The 19,616-nt window shown below is 41.2% G+C and overlaps 2 protein-coding genes across 2 annotated transcripts; both read left to right on the forward strand.

Moving 5' to 3' along the window:
• The first annotated feature begins 18 nt into the window (after positions 1–18).
• Positions 19–11,799, forward strand: LIPA (lipase A, lysosomal acid type). Its single transcript, XM_064716400.1, has 9 exons — positions 19–268; positions 1,651–1,771; positions 4,722–4,920; positions 5,217–5,326; positions 5,948–6,084; positions 7,510–7,656; positions 7,968–8,039; positions 9,097–9,168; positions 9,926–11,799. The coding sequence occupies exons 1-9, from the start codon at positions 161–163 to the stop codon at positions 10,163–10,165; spliced, it is 1,206 nt and encodes a 401-aa protein (XP_064572470.1). The 5' UTR covers positions 19–160; the 3' UTR covers positions 10,166–11,799.
• Positions 11,800–15,376: 3,577 nt separating this feature from the next.
• Positions 15,377–18,417, forward strand: CH25H (cholesterol 25-hydroxylase). Its single transcript, XM_064717000.1, has 2 exons — positions 15,377–15,433; positions 17,405–18,417. The coding sequence occupies exon 2, from the start codon at positions 17,524–17,526 to the stop codon at positions 18,346–18,348; it is 825 nt and encodes a 274-aa protein (XP_064573070.1). The 5' UTR covers positions 15,377–15,433; positions 17,405–17,523; the 3' UTR covers positions 18,349–18,417.
• Positions 18,418–19,616: the final 1,199 nt, after the last annotated feature.

Consider the following 19,616-nt stretch of genomic DNA (forward strand, 5'->3'; position numbering starts at 1 on the left):
CGACCCGCGGGACACGCCCGGCCCGGCCCGGCCCGGCCGCGCCGCTGCTCCCGCCCCTGTCACCGAGGGGTGGCACAAAAGCCTCGCCCGGGCCCGCGCGCAGCCGGTGTAGCGCTGCATTCTGCTCGGCCGCCGTGTCCCGGCTCCTTCTCGTAGAACGATGATGCGGGGCCTGGTGCTCGCTGCTTTCCTGCTGCAGAGCATCGGCGGCTCGGGCGCGTTCGCCGCAGGGAGGAGGAATGTGGACCCCGAAACGAACATGAACATCGTGAGTGGCGCGGCCGCGGCCGGGAGTGCCCAGCGCTGACTGCGGCGGGGCAGCGCGGGGAGAGCCCCGGCGGCTTCGGCACCTGCCAGCGGCCAGCCCGCTGCTGCTGCAGCCGCTCACACACGAGGGTTGCACGTCCTCTTTGTCTACTCCTCCTTCCCGGTCCTCTTGGTCTGCTGTGCCCTATATTTGTTCTTTCTCTCACATTTTTTCGCGTCTTTGCGAACCGCTATAAAAGCCGATGTTCGTGGAGCACGGTGAAGTTCCGAGTACCATGCGCCTGGGTTCTTACCCACGACTGCTTTTCTCCCCATTTGGGATTTACTCTCTTAACTTTGTTCTCTTTCTGCTGCAATAGCTAACTCCTTAAATATTTCCAGTTGCTAGCCGATATTCGTTTCTCTTTCCTCTGCCCTGTCTAAACAGTGCCAATTTTTCACATGTGTGAGAAGATGCTTCAAGATAGAAATGCTTAAGGTGTATTAGAATCACCTTAGATCATGTATATACAGTTTAAAGGTCTGAAGATAATAATTTAGTCTAAGACTAATAGCATTGGAATAACAGCCTTAAAATCACTTTGGAATGTTAATGTCACTGTGAATAATTAAAGACATATTTAAAAGAAATAGCATGCTTAATTAAATTCTTCTCCTCCTCTTTGCCCAACAGTCTTAGAGAAGAACTCGGATCATGTCTTGCATTTTTTAGATTTTCCCAAGGCATGGTTAGTGTCATAAAACCAATGACAGCAAGTTCATTGCCCTAGTGGAGCTGCATCAAAACAAAATAACATAAAGCCCAAGACATAAATGATGAGAAATTAAACCTAATAATGAAACCAAAGCAGGTAGCAGGTGTGAGGATTTTTATTATTATTTTCCTGTTTTCTCTGACACCACAGTCACTTAAAAACTCTGCACTGGGCATAAATTTTGAGGAGAAAGTAAGAAATGGCACATCCTTCTCTCCTGTGTGCTGCAGTGGTGCCAGTGACTCTCTTCTGTCTTCACTTGTATGTTACTTGTTTTCTTGAGAGCAGACAGTTTCAATTCTTGTCTGACAAATCTGGCTCTTGGTGTTTTGCCCTGCTACCATAATCTCCTTTTCAACAGTACATCTTCTTTCTCACTGTAAGCACCATGGGGCTGGGACAGTCTAGGAAATCCTTGCAGATTCCTAGGATTCAGTCTGGCTAGTTCCTGAGTCTGTTCTGGGATGTCTTATTAAGAAAATCTGCCTGATAGGCAGGTGGCATATTACTACCAGACCTTTTAATTACACATTCCAGTCTTTACAAGAAACCCAGGGTACTTTGCATGTGTTAGTGGACTGAGGAGCCTGGTAGTCTGGTTGCAAGATGCTTTCTTTTCTCTCCTCAGAGTGAGATTATTACCTACAGAGGATACCCTAGTGAGGAATATGAAGTGACAACAGAAGATGGATATATTCTTTCCATTAACAGAATACCTTATGGAAGAAAAGGCCGTGAAGGAAGCAAAGGTAAGATTTATATCTCTTTGGAAAAAGAAAAAATGAAAATGCTGTCTTTGCATTATAAAACTTTTGTTCCTGTAACAATCCAGAAGAAGATTAAGGAATACTTTGGTTTAAGACCATGGAGGAGATGCAGGGGTTGTACAGGTGAGGAGGTGAGGGACAGAGAGAATAGTGGTACTGTAAGCTCAAAATTACAAGGAAGCAATATGGGCAAAGGCTTTTGTGAGGACTGAATGATAGAATGCTTTAAAAATGAGACAGATGTGAAGAAGAGAGACACATACCTTTTGACTTGCTATCCTCCTACACTGTGTATGGAATTACCAATGTCTGTGCAGTGGCTGAATTTGTTATCAGTCTTGCCACTATGCCTCCTACAGCCATTCATGTAACAGCAGTCCATTTGCATAGAAGTTACATGTTCTAAGGATTGCCTCAGAATACTTCAGACTGAAAAAAATCCCAGGATTACAGGTAAAAACGTGAAGCTCCCAAAAGAAATTTATGATTGTCCTATAGCCTTGGGTGTGAACGAGACCTGTGGAAAAACCCTCTCCCCTGTCAAAGGCCAAGCAACAGCCTTCCTGAGCTTATCTGTTGGTTGTGTAGGAGTTAGGGTGTTTGCTCTGTCTGTTGTCTTTCACAAGGAATGTGTAAAGATCAGTGCATGGACGAGCCCTGTCAAAACTGGCAGGTGTCTTTGTGTTTAATTTCAGAGATGCCCACAGGAAAAAGGCTGCCTCTGTACCTGCTGGTTTTGTTGAATCCTTCATTGATGACATAAGTAAACAGAAGTTTCTTGACTTCTATGAATTCTCTACATACCCCTTGCCACGCCCTCGACCCCAAGTTCATGTTTTGCAGAGTGCTTTAATTTGAGAAAACAAGGATTACTGACCACATTTGTGGAAGTGTGAGCTTCTGGGAGAATGAGGATTTCAAAGTTCATGTTGATCTTAAGAAGTTTTTATAGACTTGGTATCTTTCCTCAGGAAGATACCAATGATGTGCTACTGCTGACTAAGCATATGTATGCCGTATTTTTCTTTTGCAATACCTGCAAAATGTGAATAGAATTCCCTGGAATTATGTATCTTTTGGAACAAAGCCCACCATTCTTCAGGGAAAAAAGAAAGGAAATGCACAGAGCACCTAAAAGCAAAACATTAATGATTTTTTGTTTTACTCGTGAAAAACCCTAAAACAACTGCATAACATGGGTAAGAAGGGTGTGGAAGTAAATCTGTCTTCAGCTTGTTGGGTCTGTGATGAAGAGGACAAAATGTTCTATGCAGAGAGCATAGTTTAAGGACCCACCTTTTTATTTCCCCTCTGGGGTTTTTAGGATCATAGGTGATAGAAAGTCATTATTATTATCCAAGTCAGTTTGTCATATGATTGTGCAGAACACGTGGAGATCTGGTGACTGCTTGGTAATGTGAAAAAAGGAACTGGCAGCTGTTGGAGGTTAATATGAGAGCAGAATTAAAGCATTGAGGCAGTTAAACAGTTTTCCCCTTCCATGGTTACGAAACAAGCAATAGCAGCTGGAGGAGAGCCTGTTCTTCAAAAATTCACAAGTTGGTTGATCTGAGTTTAGTAAAAGGGAAGAACGTGTCAATGGAAAGTGGAACATTACTGAAAACAAATTCATTGTGAGGCTTGACAGTCCTGTTTATAAGACAATAAAGTGTTAGTGCAGCAGAGTAAACAGTTGTGCAGAACTGTACTGTCACCAGTGCCAGTTGGGCACTGCTGGGCACTTGTTCTGCTTGCCTGCACAGTATGCATGTGGGCTTTTTAACAAAGTGGGAAAAGCAGGCACTCAAAAGTTCCTTGCCACAAGTAGAAAGATTTCCAGAAAAGAGGAGTATTGTTAATTTGGAATATGAAACTTGCAGCAAATATTTATGGACATGACCTGTGATACACAACATAGGTGACTGGGAGTTATGATTTATCTGTTTCTGCTGAAAGATCCAAGTCTAAAATTATCAATGGAGGAAGTACTGTGTGAGTCTGTATCTTGGCAGAGTGATGTGTCACTGGAAGATGTAAATTCCTGAGTAATCTCTGGCATTGAGCTGATTGTCATGTTGCCTGTTTTCAGTTTCAGAGCAGAAGTAAAAGCCAAAACACCTGTGCTACTGTGAGAACCAGAGACCTTTGTAGTTTTTGAAGGCCTTTTTTTCTCCAAAGGGATTAGATGTTAATTGATTTTCTTTGTTTAGAAGCAAGAACTTTCAATTTTTAAATCTGTATTCCACATAGAGATGCCATTTCCCTTTTCAGGATGAGGAAGTTGAGACTCTTAACTGTGGTTCTTATGACTAGTTAAATGAAGGGGAGAAAGTCCTCTGAAACACAGATTCCCGTGTTGGCTATTGAACTGCTCTTCAGGTTCTGGCAGGGCTTTGGTGATGGAAGGGTGTTGCACAGAGATAATATCAGCACCAGCTGCAGAGATTTCCACACCTCAGCACAGTGGTTTGGCACTGGAAAACAAAGATCTCAGTAGCACATACGTGGGAATGCCTTCCCCATGTGTGGGGGCAGGGAAGTTTATAAGTATTAAAGCTGCCACTGTGTTTGGGCCACTTCTCTGAGTCTGTGAGCTTGAAACAGTTGTAAGTGCTGTACCTATATTTTTCTTGTAACTCCTGCTTTTCTGGTGTTTATTTATTGCACACTTGTCTGTTTTGAGCTTCAAGTTACAAAATGAAGAAGTTGCTAGTTTAAAACTCTTAATGATAAAAAGTAGCTTTTGGTGAAAAAGCATGTGATTTCATGGCACTCTGACCATTATACAAACTGGTGTTCTTAGTAGATTAAGTCAAGTAGATTAAATACTCAAGTGCAAGCCTAAAACAGACTTTCAACAGCTCGCTTGAATTATTCTTGCATATGCAATGCCTAATGAACAGGAATCTACCAAAACCACTTTCTTTTTCAGGTCCAAGGCCTGCTGTGTTTCTGCAGCATGGATTGCTTGCAGATGCCAGCAACTGGATCACAAACTTGGATTACAACAGCCTTGGCTTTATGCTGGCAGATGCTGGCTATGATGTGTGGCTGGGAAACAGCAGAGGGAACACCTGGTCCAGGAAGCACACACACTTCACAGTGAAGCAGGAAGAATTCTGGGTTTTCAGGTATCCTTGTGTTGCTATCCAGACCCATTGTGAACTGGCAGGATATTGTTTTCTGGTTACATGTGGTGTCACACATGTACCCAGATGAGGGGCAGTAAAGGGGAGTTTTGGGATCAGTTTGGTGTGCTGAAACTCCTGGCTGGTCAGTAGAAAACTGAAAACTCAATCATCAGAGTTCTGTTTCATCCAAAAGAAGCTTTTCTTTGTGTCCACACAAAGGATCTGTGCAGGAAAGCTCTGTGCAGCTGTTCCTCACTGATTTCTTACACAACTGACTTTCTGTCTTTGCTTTGTAGCTTTGATGAAATGGCTAAATACGACATTCCAGCCTCAGTGGACTTTATTTTGAAGAAAACTGGCCAGGAACAAGTATTTTACATTGGCCATTCACAGGGCACCACAATGGGTATGTGGAGAGATGCATTTATTAGAATATATTGTGTGTGAAATGGTACCAATTTCCACATATGTGTTTTAGTGATTAAAAACTAGGGCACTTGAAAACTACGGCTTTTGGTTTTTAGAGGCTTTCTGGAATATTAGCATGAAAATGAAAATACATGATCTTTCAGTGTTTATTTAAAAGTGGAAAGCTGTTGGACTGATAAATTGAAGTCACAGGTAGCTGGCAGTACAGCTTCTATTAAAAAAATCAATGAATTATGCGTAATAAAATTAGACTTATCAGACTCAGAGAATAAAGATCTCCATTTCCAGAATATTTGGCTGCATGTAAGGCCTGGCTCATGTGCTTTAGACCTTCTTGTAGAAGAAGAGTTAGTAAGCATTAAATTGCTTTCTGGAAGAAAGCAAGTCTTCTGAATTACTGCATTTAATTTAGGCTTTGTAGTAACTAGGTTTATTTACATTATTTAACCTAATCCTAGGTACTGCAATATAGTTAAGCTATTAATCTAAAAATACTTTTGCACACTTTCACATAGATTTTTGTAGAATTTCTACCAGGTAAAATTTTTATCCAACTTGTGTCCCTGAGGTTTGTTAATTGTTCTTATATTATTTACAGCTTTTGTTGCTTTTTCAACTTTGCCACAGTTGGCTAAGAAAATCAAAATGTTCTTTGCCTTGGCACCAGTAGCTACTGTCAAGTTTGCCACCAGCCCTCTGGTTAAATTTGGATTGTTTCCTGATGTGCTGCTCAAGGTTTGTATTTGAGTGTAAATGTTTCAAGCCAAATGAAGTATGCCCCTTTCTATCTGAATATAGCATAGGAAAGAATGTTAATAGCTGTGGATTACAGAGTAACATATGATAAGGATTCTGGGTCAATTTTACCATTATGATGCTATTGAAGTCAGCAGTGTCTTCTGTACCTTTATTACTGTCTAGTGAGACAATTTGCATCAGTTTAAAGTAGTATTTTACAATAGCTTAATAGGTGGAACAAAATTGTTTTTCCATTTACATGTTTCTAGAATTTAGCCTAGGAAAATCATATGATTATCTAGTCACTGTGTTTTAGAAGAGTTGTATAATATCTTTATACAGAATACAGGTCATGAATTGTCCATGAACTTTAACAGATTTGTTTCACAATCAACCATTTAGTATTGGAAGAGGATCCTTCAGAGGATGATTAAGAGCAACAGCTTTATTTAGATGCTGTGAATCATCCTCTGGAGGAGTTTACCTCTTCCCCATTAACATCAAGGAGAATGAGGCAGGCTGCAGTAAGTGCCTGAAGTCAGACATTGTGAACACCCTGCTGTGTGTCATTTTTAACCATCACTTTTCTTTCCTCCACCCATGGAGATTCCCACACAGGGCTGTTTGTTCTGTGACATAACCCCCTTCTGATCCAGCTTGCACTGCTTTAAAGTCTGTCTGTATTACTGGTTCCTTGCTCTAAAGGCAGTTAACATAAAAGCAACACTAATCATTGTGATCTCCTGTTCCTTGCATAATGGACTTTGTCTAATGAGACTAGCAGCTGATCAGTGCCTTGTGCAGATGTTCATGTTGTGCTGAGGAACTTGGTTCTCACCGTGACTTGCAAAAAACTGGAGTGCAGGGAGAACCTGACAGTGACAATCTCGTGGGTCAGTCATATCTTTAAAGAACTGTGTCACTTTTAAGGAAGTTTGCAGTGGGACATTTTAAAATCCTTGAACAATTTAAAAATACCCATCAAGAGGAAGAGGTCACCACATCTCATGCAGCTTGTTTTTCTCTCATGGTTTGAAGAGAGGAAGTTGCAAGTACAAAGCCATTTAAAATTAGCAGGCAGAGCTTAACATACTTTAGCCTTAAACAATCTGATGACAAAAAGCTGTACTGTACAACTGTAAATTATTGAATTTAAAATTTATTTGAATTTGAGGTTAGGTTTGAAATTCTTGCAAGATTTTCCCAGTTCCCATGTACTCTTGGTGGGGTTAATGTACTGCACCATTTGTAGCAGAAGCACTAACCATGACAACGCTGATAAGGAGATCAATGATTTTCATGTGACACACCTGTCACCAGTGGAAATGCAAATAATTACCTCAAGAGTGTTGTAGTATAAAAACTGAAAAAAGGTCATTCTGTGCAATTACATGTTTGTCTTATGTGTTTGTTTTTTTGTAGGACATGTTTGGAAAGAAGCAATTCCTCCCTCAGAATTTCTTGCTGAAGTGGCTTGCTACCCATGTTTGCACCCACAGAATACTCGATGACCTTTGTGGCAACTTATTCTTTCTTCTGTGTGGTTTTAATGAAAGAAACTTGAACATGGTGTGTTCTAGTGACTTTCTTTAATAGCTAAGTTATTGTGAACTCTAACACAGTATTGACTGAATATATAAAAAATTCTTAACGGATACCATTATTAGTTTTAAAATTCAGCTTGAGAGTTCTGTTGTTCCATGCAATTAATCCCCCAAATATTTTAACTTCTTACCTCATCTGTATGTATGGCTCCAGTTAACTTTTGTTTATAACATTTTAAGTGGAATGGAATAGTTTGTTAGTTGTTCAGGAAGCAACAATGAGTAGAACTGATGGCCTGTGAGGAGGAGTAAACCATGTTAATGATCTTGTTGCAGAGTCGAGTGGATGTGTATTCAACACACTGCCCTGCAGGGACATCTGTACAAAACATGATCCACTGGAGCCAGGTAGGCTTTCCAGAATCTAAAGTGTCCATGACTCTGGTTTGTTTGTAGAATATTGATGTGTCTGATATCTGTGAAATAAAATGCCAAAATATATGTGCAGCCTAGCCCAAGTGAAATTTGGAACTGCCAAAATTAAGAAAGGCAGCTGTTCACTGCAGCTGCTTTCATGATAAGGATTTATGGTGGTTCACCCCTCTTTCTTATTTCTTTGAAAATATTGTAACTAGAAGTACCTCAACCAACAAAAAGCACTGCAGAATAACTTACCTCAGAGAGATGCTGTAATGAGTCTTTGTTTCCCTTTTAACAAACCCTGTTGTGATTACAGGTTGTATTTTTAGCCAGTGAAAAGCAGCAGGTTTTCTGTTCTATTCTGTTTGGCTTCATTTTATATTTTATTAGTATATTTTGAAGTTGGTCTCAGTGCACAGTTTCATGCGCGTGATGCTGTTGTGCCTGAAGCTTGGTCAGCAGGCTGACAAGTGAGACATTTCCCATGGAATCAGTGGTCAGTGCTACTTGTGCTCTCATAGCTGGCTTTGGTCACCTCATCAGAGGCAATGTGTTGTACTGTACACAGCTGTTCAAGGGTTGGCTCAGAAAGAAATGTGTGAAGATTTTTTTTTTCCCAGATCCCTGTTATATAAACTTGTTTCTGAAAAATAGTAGATAGTAAATTATGCAGAATAGGCTTGCTAAGAAAGCTCCCTGCTTTATTCATACACATTTAGATATTAAGGTAAATATTTCAGAAGTAAACATGGAGCTGCCACATCCTGGCTTTGGATACATTAAGCTGTTTTCCTTAATCTTTTCTACCATTGCTATTAGAGAGTGTGAAATTTTAAGGGACAAAGTCTAATGGTATGAATGTTAATGTTGAATGTTAATATTTTCCATTCCTGTGACACTGGGCAAAGCAGTGACACTTGTCCTTGTTAATATTTGACATTCCACTGTTTCTTGTGTAGGTTGCCTGCTCTCCAGATGACTACACTTTTTAGCTCTTCTGGCAGTAGTGTTGCAGTTCTTTGTATGTGTATTTTTTTATTTCTAGGCTGTGAGGACTGGGGAACTCAAAGCTTATGACTGGGGAAGCAAAGCTGCAAATATGGCTCACTATAACCAGGTAAATATCTTTTACATCTATAATTCTAGAGTGTCACAGAAAATTGTCCTTGGGCACTTCTCTGGGTGCTGTTTTTATGCTGTATTCTGAAGAGCTGTTGTTGTTATCCAGTAACCAGACTGGAGATCTGCCTTTTGCAAAAGAACAAAAATAGAAACCAGCTGGGAGTGTAGAGCTCAGAGGTAGTCCTAAGTCAGTGTGGGATCACATTTGGATATGAAGCTGTGGTGGCAATCACTTCCTTGAGGGGAAGTCCTGCCAGCCTAGATCATGAGATCCCCCTGACCTTCTCATCATAAGGCACAGGCTGTCAGTGCATGTGTATTGTTTATCTTCAGTCTGTTTAGTCTCCATGCATTTTTGTCTCTAAATTGCTGCATACAATGCCAAAAATATTTGCCCCTTTTCTCTTAGTGACTGCAAAATACTGCAGTATCATACTTTGAGAGTAGCAGTAGCAGTCACTTCTGACCTTAGAGTTGAAATACCTTGAATGGGATGCGTCTTCACTTTCTCTGAGGTCCTGATACCCTGCTGTAAACTCCTCAAAACACATCTTTACTACTGCCCATGCTATAATATTGCAGGACTCTTGCAGTTGCATTTTTGGTTGAGCCAGGACTCCATCTCTAGCTGTCCAAGAGAGAAAATGAGTATCTGACACATTCTTGCAGTTGCTAGTATGTTACACTGGCAGTGTAGGATCATACTGAAGATTTTTTTTCTAACGCTTTGTTTTCATTTTTCCTCTCCTCAGTCTACTCCCCCTTTCTACAAAATACAAGAGATGACTGTACCAACTGCAGTGTGGACTGGTGGACAGGACTGGCTGGCAGACCCAAAGGATGTTGCTATGCTGCTCACTCAGATCTCCAATTTGGTTTACCACAAAAACATTCCAGAGTGGGAACATTTGGATTTCATCTGGGGCCTTGATGCACCTTACCGCATGTATAATGAAATAATTAACATGATTAGAAAGTTATCTCTACACTGACATGGCTATTGATTCACCAGGAATTTGTCAGTTTTTGGAAAATACACTTTTCTGACAATAATACTACATTGCTTAGGGTGATGCATTTTTAAAATGCCAGCAATGACTACTAATATTGGATTAATATTTGGTTGTTTTTTCTCAGTATTATTTCTCTCTCTTCACAGTATTTTGCTTATTTTGCACACAGTGGCATGGTACTCAAAACACAGCAGTAGGACCTAGCACAAAAAGAGTATGTTATGTGCACGTAAATGTAGTCACCTGTCTGAAAGACAAATTAGACAAGTTAGTCCATTCAGCACCTCAGGTGCTTGACACTTAGAACAAGTGTTTCACTGAGCATAAAACACAGCCATTTCTCAGTATGTGGCCATTTCTAAGTACCTTTGAGAAGTACTTCTTGTACTGCAGTGACCTATTTGGTGCTGGCACTTTATAAAGCACTTAGTAACTTTTTGCTGTGGTATTATTTTAGCCAATCACATAAAATCAGATTACTTCCCTTTTCAATGTTGCCCAGAGAACTGCAGTGAAGCCAGAGAAACCACTGTCAGTTAAAATCTCCAATTTTGGGACTGATTCATTGCTTTGATTCTTTCTTTGGTGGTATCCCTGAAGCCTTCAGTGTTTCACATACCAGCTGTGGATAGAGGTCACAATTCACCCTGGCAGATTCCTGGAACAAGAGTAATGTTCAAACAAAACCACTTTCAGTTAACTTTGTCAATAAGTTGTGGCTTTCAAGGAGAGTGATGTAACATGCTTGTGTTTTGCACTGACCACTAACTAGAAAACAAGCTCCCCCAGTCTGCTGCTGGTGAGAGAAGAGCCAAAGCATTAATTCTACAGCTTGAGTGACTTAATTTCTGAGGACTTTTCTCCTTAATCATCTGCTGCATTGAAGATCTGTTTACTTCTTAACCACTTATAGGCTGCTCCCCACCATTGTGTTCAGCACCTAAATAACAGCCTGGAGAAGCCTGACAGTATTACAGTAGCTTGATTTGTCTACTGCAAACTGGGGCTAAGACCCATTTAATGGGGAAGAGGATTCACATCTGCCTCAGGGGGCTGACTTTGGAGCTCTTTCCATTGACTGTGCAGAGGACTTTAGTTTCTCTGAGATACATCAAAGTTCTGTGCCAAATGAACAATCTCCAGAGTCAGTTGCCTCAGTCCAGATAATTTCTGTGCCATAGTTGGATTCAGCTCATATTTCTTCAGTAATCCCAACAGGATAAAGAGCCTTGCTAAATGTCATAGGAAATAATGCATTTTAAATTGAGGCAAACTTATTTTGTAAAAAAAATGGAAAAAAATAAAAAAAAATGGCAGAAATAGACACAGGTTGTAAATTAGGACTTGTTTCTTTGGGTATTTTTTTTTTCTATTCCTAATTCAGACTCAGGGAACTCTCAGGTGTTGTTTAGGGATGCAGTGGTTCATTGCTTCATGAGATTTTGGTCATTTGTAAAGCACAGCCAGATGTGCTTTGCTGTGCTGAAGGGAAACTTCTGTAGGAATCCAGGGTGGTTAATTTAACGGTTGTGAGGATATGCGGTATGGCAAGAACCATGTGCATCATGTTTATTAAGCTTGAGCTATTTCAATAAACATGAGACCTGCTTGGAGTTTGGAGTGGTGTGGTGTTTCACTTCCTGTTTCATGAATGCATGGGAATCTTTGGGACAGAATTCAGAAAGCCAAATCTATTTTTCACAACTATTAATCCATAGAATGAGTACAGAAAAAAAGTAAAATAGCTAAGTAAACTTTCTTTTTACTTTTTCCCTGAAAGAAGCTTTTCCCAAGCTTAGAAGGCCATTCTTATTTAAGTGGACTTCTCTGAGACTTTTAAGTAAGGTAATAATTGTAAATAATTACTGACAGGACAGAGTCATTTTCTAAGCCTTCAGGTGAGGCTTCTTTTAAACCACTGACGTGGTGGAAAGCTTCTTGTATCATATTCTTAAACCTTGGGTAATTGGATTGCTTAACAGACTGTCTGGTAATCTCATAAATGGCATTTAATCACATAGCAAGGCAGGGAGCTAATCTTTGCCACAGTACACATGAACCAGCTTGTGACCTTTGTCACCTTCAATAATAAATGTGCTCAGGCTATACCTTTCTGAACACTCTGAATAATGTGGTTGTGCAGTTGAGACAGTAGAGTGTATTAAATTCTATGTGTGGCCACCTTTGTCAGCTGATGAACACCCTGGGTGCCTGGAAATAAAGCCAGAATACTGGAAGACTTACACAAAAGCCATTATGGAGCTTCTCTGCTTCACTGGAGTAAGGCTAGTTATGGAAATTGTGAGCTGCTTTAGTTCTCCCTGACTCACTGAAGTTGCAGTGTAACAGAAACTTGAAGAGGTGTCAGTGGGAAGAATTGTGCAAAATAAGACATCCTGAACATAGAGGAGATGAGTGAGAAGCTTGGTCTATTTAGAATCACCTGTGAGGAATTAAGAGTTCAGTGATGAACAGTACGTTTTTCTAAGCAGATCTTAAATACTGAGTGCCTGCTCTATGGACCTGTGTGTTACAGGTATGTATGTAGGTGTGTATGTATGTATGTATGTGTTGTTGAAGGTGGGCTGAACATCAGCTTTGGACAGTATAAAAGTGCACTGGCTTAACAGGGCATGGGACACTTTCTGCTGGCTTGGTCTCAGCATTTAGTGACTGCTGGAAAGGCAGAATAAAGTAATCCCTGTTCAGCTGATGGATCTCAGACTCTCAGACCTGTGTGCAGCTGAAGAGAATGCATGGTCCAGGGCTCTGACTGAGAGCTGTACAACAATGAGGCACAGCAGGGATAACAGACAGAAAAGCGAGGTTTTGTCCTCATGTTGTGCTTGGAACTTGACAAGGATTTTGTTGCAGTCATCTGCAAGTATATTTACAGTGTTCATTTCATCAGAAGGCCTGAGGATGGTGGAGTGTGTGTTTGTTACTGGAGTTTGTTACTGGAGCACTAGCTCCACACAGAGCATTTTTACACTGGTTAGTGATTCCATGGCTAGTGACAGTGCTGATGAAAGTTTATACATCAACTCAAGCAGTATAGAAGTGCCTTAGTGTAGGAAGAGGTGGTAAAACCGACCTCCTACTCTACTTGGGCTCTGCAAGAAAAACAGTTTTGTCAGCTTGGAAACAAATTTTTCTAGAAATTATTTATAGTTAATGTGCTATACCAACAAACAAACACCCCAAAGCCCCTCAAAACAGAACCCCTCCAAATGAAACAGAAGTGCCTTTATATCTTTGAAAGTTACAAATGGTTTTACCCTGTAAGGTGTGAGAGAGAAACCTTGATAGCTGGATAGGTTTTTGGATATCTAATAAAATGGCTCCTGGTGGAAGATTTTCTTGTAATGAAAGCATTTATAATGTCTTCTCCCTGTATTGTGTTATAAAATACAAACTCATGCTGCAGCACTGCCCATCAGGAGTTTCCTTTCTTCCTGTCAGCCTATTTTCATGAACTTGATATGACCAAAATAATTGAAATCATCAATGAAATAAAAAACTACAAAGGTTGGATGGACACTGGCCACATCTGTTACAGGATTGCCTAATTCCTATTTTCTGAGTGGAAGTGTCTGCATTTCGTTCTGACTCTTCCAGAAATTATGTCTGTAAGCTGCTGAGAATACAAATCAATTTCTCATTCCTGAGTCATGAATTCTAAATGAAAGGATTTTAGGATATTTTCCTGATGGTTATTATTTTGAAAACTAATCCTGTTAAGGCAAAGCTTGAGAATTAGCAATTTACTTCACGGGCAGTTTTCCATCATCAGCCATTGTTGGAAACGAACTGAAGTGACCTTTGATTATGCTTGATACTGGCTGGAGAGGTTTTCAGTGAAGCTTGTTTGGGGAGGCGGAGATTAAAAATTTAATAAAGAAATGTGTTGGCTCTGTTATGAAATTATTTTGTGTTTAGGCTAAAGTTTTTAATCAAAACTGAAGAGGAATGTGTGCTCTTCGTCCTGAAATTCTCAACATCCCTGTGGGCTCAGGGTTCAAGCTGCTTACTAGGGATGCGAGGAGGAGAGTTTTATCTCGCTTATTTTTATTATTATCCAGATATTATTGTTATCCAATTCTGATAACCCAACTGATTTGAGCCGAGGAGCGTTTCCCGGCTCCGTTATCCTCCAGCCGTGGATGGGCGGTGGGGCCGCGGATGGGCGCGGGGCGGCGCTGCCGCTCGCTCGGGGAGACCGCGCGGGGCCGCGGCCGCTCGGCGGGACGGGCGGGGCTGCGGGCGGGGCTGGGGGCGGGACCGGGCGGGACCGGGCGGGGCTGAGGGCGGGGTTATGGACAGGACTGGGCGGGGCTGTAGGCAGGACCGGGCGGGGCTGCGGGCGGGGCTATAGGCGGGGCCGAGGGCAGGACTGGGCGGGGCTGGGGGCGGGACCGCCCCGCACCGGCTCGGCGGGCAGGTGAGTCCCGGGGTGGGCACCGCGTTGTGGAGGAAGCCAGCACGAACGGCTTCCTTGGAAACGAGGGCCGGCACTGCCGCTGCTCCTGCTGCCTGCCCTGCTTCCCCGGCGCTGGTTGGGAGCGAGTCTCCAGCCCTCCTCCCCAGCACGCTTTTCCCGGTAGAGGGCTCAGCGTGTTCTGGGATGTTGCCTTATCTCTGGTACAACAATAATACTGCCATACAGAGGGGGAGAAGAGGAGGATGGAAAAAGAATTTTTCCTTCTAATGCTGCATTTGTTTCAGGATGTTGATTCTAGTTTTCTCTCCCGCTAACTTTCCCTCATTTTCCTGCTACCCGCTGTAGCACTGTTTGCATTGTAGCTCGTACCTAACAGTGCAGCCTGGGTAGGTGCTTGCATCTTGTGCTCATGTGGAATCTATTTAAGACCCTTTGTGGGGCCTCATTCCAAACTATGTGCCCTTCAACCTAAACTCTGTAGCAGGAGTGAGTTTTTGAGAGATTCTTGCAACACATGGGGAATTTTGGCAGCATTGTAAGCTGAGAGGAGAAAGCTGGGGTTGTGTCGCTGAGTAAGGTGCAGAAGGGGTCTGTGTGTACTTTGTCTTTTTTTTTTTTTGGTGTCATACCTTGTGCTGACAAGGAAACTGAAGTCGGCAGAGCGGAGATAGATAGATAAGTGATAAATGCTGTTTGGTGGCTAAGGTAGAGGGCTCGGGCTCGGGTTCTGGAGGGTGCGGGTCTGTCCTGTCGGATGTGCGAGCACCGGCTGTCCCGCGGGGCTCGGGGCGGCGCCAGCCTCCCAGGTAAGCGCTGCTCGCCTGCGCCTCGCCTGGGCTTTGTGCTGCAGGATGTCCTAGAAATAGCGCTGCAGAATTCCGCTATTTTTCCTTAAGGGATTTATGAATTATTTTTCTATGACCTAATCTGCAGGCAGAATGCCTATTCTTTAAAATATGGCTTGTGGGCAGCAATGGCTCTGGAACTTATTGAGACTTCACGTATCTGTAGGGATTAGTCAGAGGAGTGTCCTTAAGGCAGCTGAGCAATTTATGTCAATCTCCCTTTAGTGAGATTTGGAATACTATAAAATTTAGAATATGATATTTGGAATACGTTATAAATTGATTCCCTGCATAATTCTAATAATAGAGAAGATCACTTATCCCTTCTGGGAGACTTAATTTCTGTTTGTGACTGTATAAATCAACAGAAATCACAATAGTATTCTTGGACCCAGCTGGTGTTATAAATGCCTTATTGTGAAATAGAGGTTAGGATAAAATGCAGTCAGAAGATTGAAACAAAGCTCTTGGATACAGATCCTCACCTGTCAGAGCAGTGTCTTGCACCAGGTTTCAATTCACAACAGTTAATGGTTTAAATAAATTAATTCTCCAAAACAGTCTCATAACAGCAAGGAATCTGAATTCCAAAATATATATGGAACAGGTAGAAGCCTGTCTCCAACAAGGGCCTACTGATTGCCTGAATAATAGCACAGATAATGTTACTGCTTAAGCAAAATTCTTGAAGCCTAAAGAGGGAACAGAATCTATTGAAAAGAAAACAGTTGAAGGTGAAAGCAAACTTAAGTGTTACAAATTCATGCATATTCAGAAAAGGTCACTGCTAATGAATCATTCTTAATTATTGAGGAGCAAGGAAATACAGTCTCACATTTGCTCCATCAGATTAATTTTCTGATCAGCAAAGAAATAAAATCATCTGAACAAGGTAATAAAGTCATCCAGGAAGTTGACCTCATTTCCAATATTAGAATAAATGCTTTACTGACAAAAGAGGTGAGTTCATAGGAAGCTTAGGGCAAGCTTTGTTTCCCTAAATGTTCAAAGCTTTGTTTTTCTAAAAGCACAAAAGAAGTGATGTCTTAGTGCTTAAATCAAAACTTCCATCATTTACCTCTAAAAGCTTTTAGCAAACTAGTAATGTTGGAGTCAAGCCTGCTGGCTTCTGCCTGTGGTGTGCTTGCCTGTGGTCAGAGGTAGATCCTTTAAAGGGCATAGGACTAATGGTGGATCTTTTAAGTGCATATGTTAGTTTGATACATGGGTAAAGGGGGATTTTCATATCAACTTGCTAATAGAGCTGTTGAGATATGGAGTGAATATTGTAATAATGTGATAATACTGGTAGCTAAGCATCTGTGGGGAAGCATAATGAGATTTTACCCTGTATTCTCTGCAACTGGGGGATCTCATGTTCTTCAAAAGTGGTTGGCTCAGTTTTGCATCTAGTCATGTCAGGTGAATTTTCCATGTCGAGTAGATACAGGTATGTAAAGGAGAACATGACTTCAAATGTCAAGTTAGATGGAGATAAGTCACAGCCACCACATCCAAACTAGAAGTGTATTGTAGGTCTCCTTAAGGTTTTAACTAAGGCTATTTTATAAACAAGGGATCATTAAGGAAATGTGTGTTTGCACACAGCCATTACCCACCAGATACCCACAGGTCAGACCTGGAGTTTAAGTAGCAGTCACATAAAAAAAAATAAATCAATGGTAATTTTTATTGCCTTATCTATAAAGGCAAAAGGATAACAAAGGATGGCACAATTCAAAATTAAAACAGCATCTTTTGAAGTGTCTGCAATAAGGGGAATAGAAGATGTTCCAACTCTTTCTCTGAATTCCAACATTAGAGGTCTGCTTGTTTTTCTACTGTGCAGGTCTCTGGTAGAGCTCTGCTTGGCCTTGGTCAGGTAATTCTGTTCTGAGATTGTAATGCATTATGTTGCACTCTGTATGACAGGAAAAAGAGCTGCGCCTTTAATTCTCATTGGCGTGTAAGAGTTGCTGGGGGTGGAGTCACAGCTGGCACAGGCTGCATAAAAGCTGCAGGATTTCCAGCTGCCTCAGCCTGCAAGCAGCATGAACTGCAGCCTGCCACAGCGAGTGCTGCTCAGCTCTCCGATGGAGGGACAGCAGGGCAGGTTGTGCCTGCAGCCGCTCTGGGACTTCGTCACCGCAAGGGAGCCGTTGATCAAGTCACCGTTTTTCCCAGTGCTGTTTTCTTTCACAGCATACATGGCTTTCTGTCTTCCCTATGTTGCACTGGACTTTTTAAGCATCAGACTGCCAGACTTGAGAAAATACAAAATCCAGCCACAGACCTATCCAAGTCTTGGAATGATGGTGCCTTGCATTATTCAAAGTGTGTATCACCATGTTGTTTTGATCTTCCCGGTGACATTTCTGCACTGGTACTGGAGACCCATGGATCTACCAGTGATAGCTCCAGAGCTGCCTGAAGTCCTGCTGCAAGTAGCAGTTTGTCTGCTGCTATTTGATTTCGAGTACTTCCTGTGGCATTTGCTTCATCACAAGGTGCCTTGGCTCTACAAGACCTTCCACAAGGTGCATCACAAGCACGTCTCGACGTTCGCCCTTACCACTCAGTATTCCAGCGTGTGGGAGTTGCTCTCACTGGGATTTTTTGCTGCTGTAAACCCACTGCTCCTGGGATGCCATCCTTTGACAGAGATGCTGTTCTTCCTTGTAAACATTGGTTTGTCAGTGGAGGACCATTCTGGATATGACCTCCCATGGTCAACTCACCGACTTGTGCCTTTTGGACTGTATGGAGGAGCCCCACATCATGATCTCCACCATCTGAAATTCAAATCAAACTATGCTCCTTACTTCACACACTGGGACAAACTCTTTGGGACATTCACAGAGTCACATTCTAATTAAGATTATTTACCTGTGGATGAACTCTTTTTTTTTTTTAATAGACTAAAATGGGACATTATTTTTTTAAAGAGATACAGAAGATTGTATATTTGAAGCTGCCTACAAAAGCAATAGCTATTTATAACAAATCCTTTTAATATATTTGTGTATTTGTGTATGTACTTGGAACTGCCTGTGTTAAATGACTGCAAATGGAAAAGTGACTATCTGTTGCTTAAATTTGAGTCTAAGGTTTAGGGAAAGCATTAAGAGACATTTTCTCTCCTTTCCTTCTTTCCAGCTTTCATAAAGCATGTATCATGTTACTGTATGATGTTTTATACATACGCCAGAACATTATCTTACTGTTGTAGGATGATTTATGATGTAAACAGAAAAAGTACACATCATGGATTTTGTGGAGTTTAATCTGCCAGAAAAAATTGTTATGCAATAATTTTGCAAAATATTGCTGCCAAGTCAGGGTGGTTGGTTAACTGTTAAATGATTTTGATATTTATATTTTTTACCTTGATGTACTGTCTCTTTTTAATAGAGAATAAATATGCTCATTCTTTTAAAATCATGTTATGTTTCATTTTATTAATTCCTCTGTTCATATTAGGAACAGGTATGGTTCCTTTTGCATAGGTGTAATTTATTTGAATTATAAAATCATAGAATTGTTTAGGTTGGAAAAGACCTCTAAGATAGAGTCCAACCATTACCCTAACACTGCCAAGTCCACCACTAAACCCTGTCCCTGAGTGCCACATTTACACATCTTTTAAATACCTCCTGGGATGGTGAGTCAGCCGCTTCCCTGGGCAGCCTGATCCTGTGCTTGACAACCCCCAGTGAAGAACCTTTTCTTAATATCCAATCTAAACCTGCCCTGCCATAACTTGAGGCCATTTCCTCTTGTTTTTTCCCTTGTTAAATGGGAAAAGAGACTGAGATCCATTTTAATTTCAGAATTGCAGAGTTTTGTAATATTATTTCAAAAGTGAGTAGTTTACTTTGACTCCAGAGTCATTTGTTATTTTAAAATAGTTTTCAATTTTGCAGAAACATAATATTAAAGAATGCAGTTTAAAAAGTCAGTGAAATGTTATTATTATATTTCTGTGATGCTTGAATAATTTTTACTAAGCAGCCCTTTAAATGGGAGCATTAGTCCTTCAAAATCATATCAATTGTTACTTGCATGCAAAATCCTGTCACGGAATATAAACAGGGTTTCTACAAAGGAGATAGTTCTTTCAAGCAAATTTCAGGGGAACAGAAAC

This window comes from Zonotrichia leucophrys, chromosome 6 (genome assembly GCF_028769735.1).
Source record: "Zonotrichia leucophrys gambelii isolate GWCS_2022_RI chromosome 6, RI_Zleu_2.0, whole genome shotgun sequence".
In the NCBI taxonomy this organism is placed as follows: Eukaryota; Metazoa; Chordata; class Aves; order Passeriformes; family Passerellidae; genus Zonotrichia; species Zonotrichia leucophrys.

Coding starts and splice junctions, on each gene's coding strand:
- LIPA (XM_064716400.1), top strand. CDS start 161: ATGATGCGGGGCCTGGTGCTCGCTGCTTTCCTGCTGCAGAGCATCGGC. Junction 1,772..4,721: donor AGGCCGTGAAGGAAGCAAAG/GTAAGATTTATA, acceptor TTTCTTTTTCAG/GTCCAAGGCCTGCTGTGTTT. Junction 6,085..7,509: donor TTCCTGATGTGCTGCTCAAG/GTTTGTATTTGA, acceptor GTTTTTTTGTAG/GACATGTTTGGAAAGAAGCA.
- CH25H (XM_064717000.1), top strand. CDS start 17,524: ATGAACTGCAGCCTGCCACAGCGAGTGCTGCTCAGCTCTCCGATGGAG.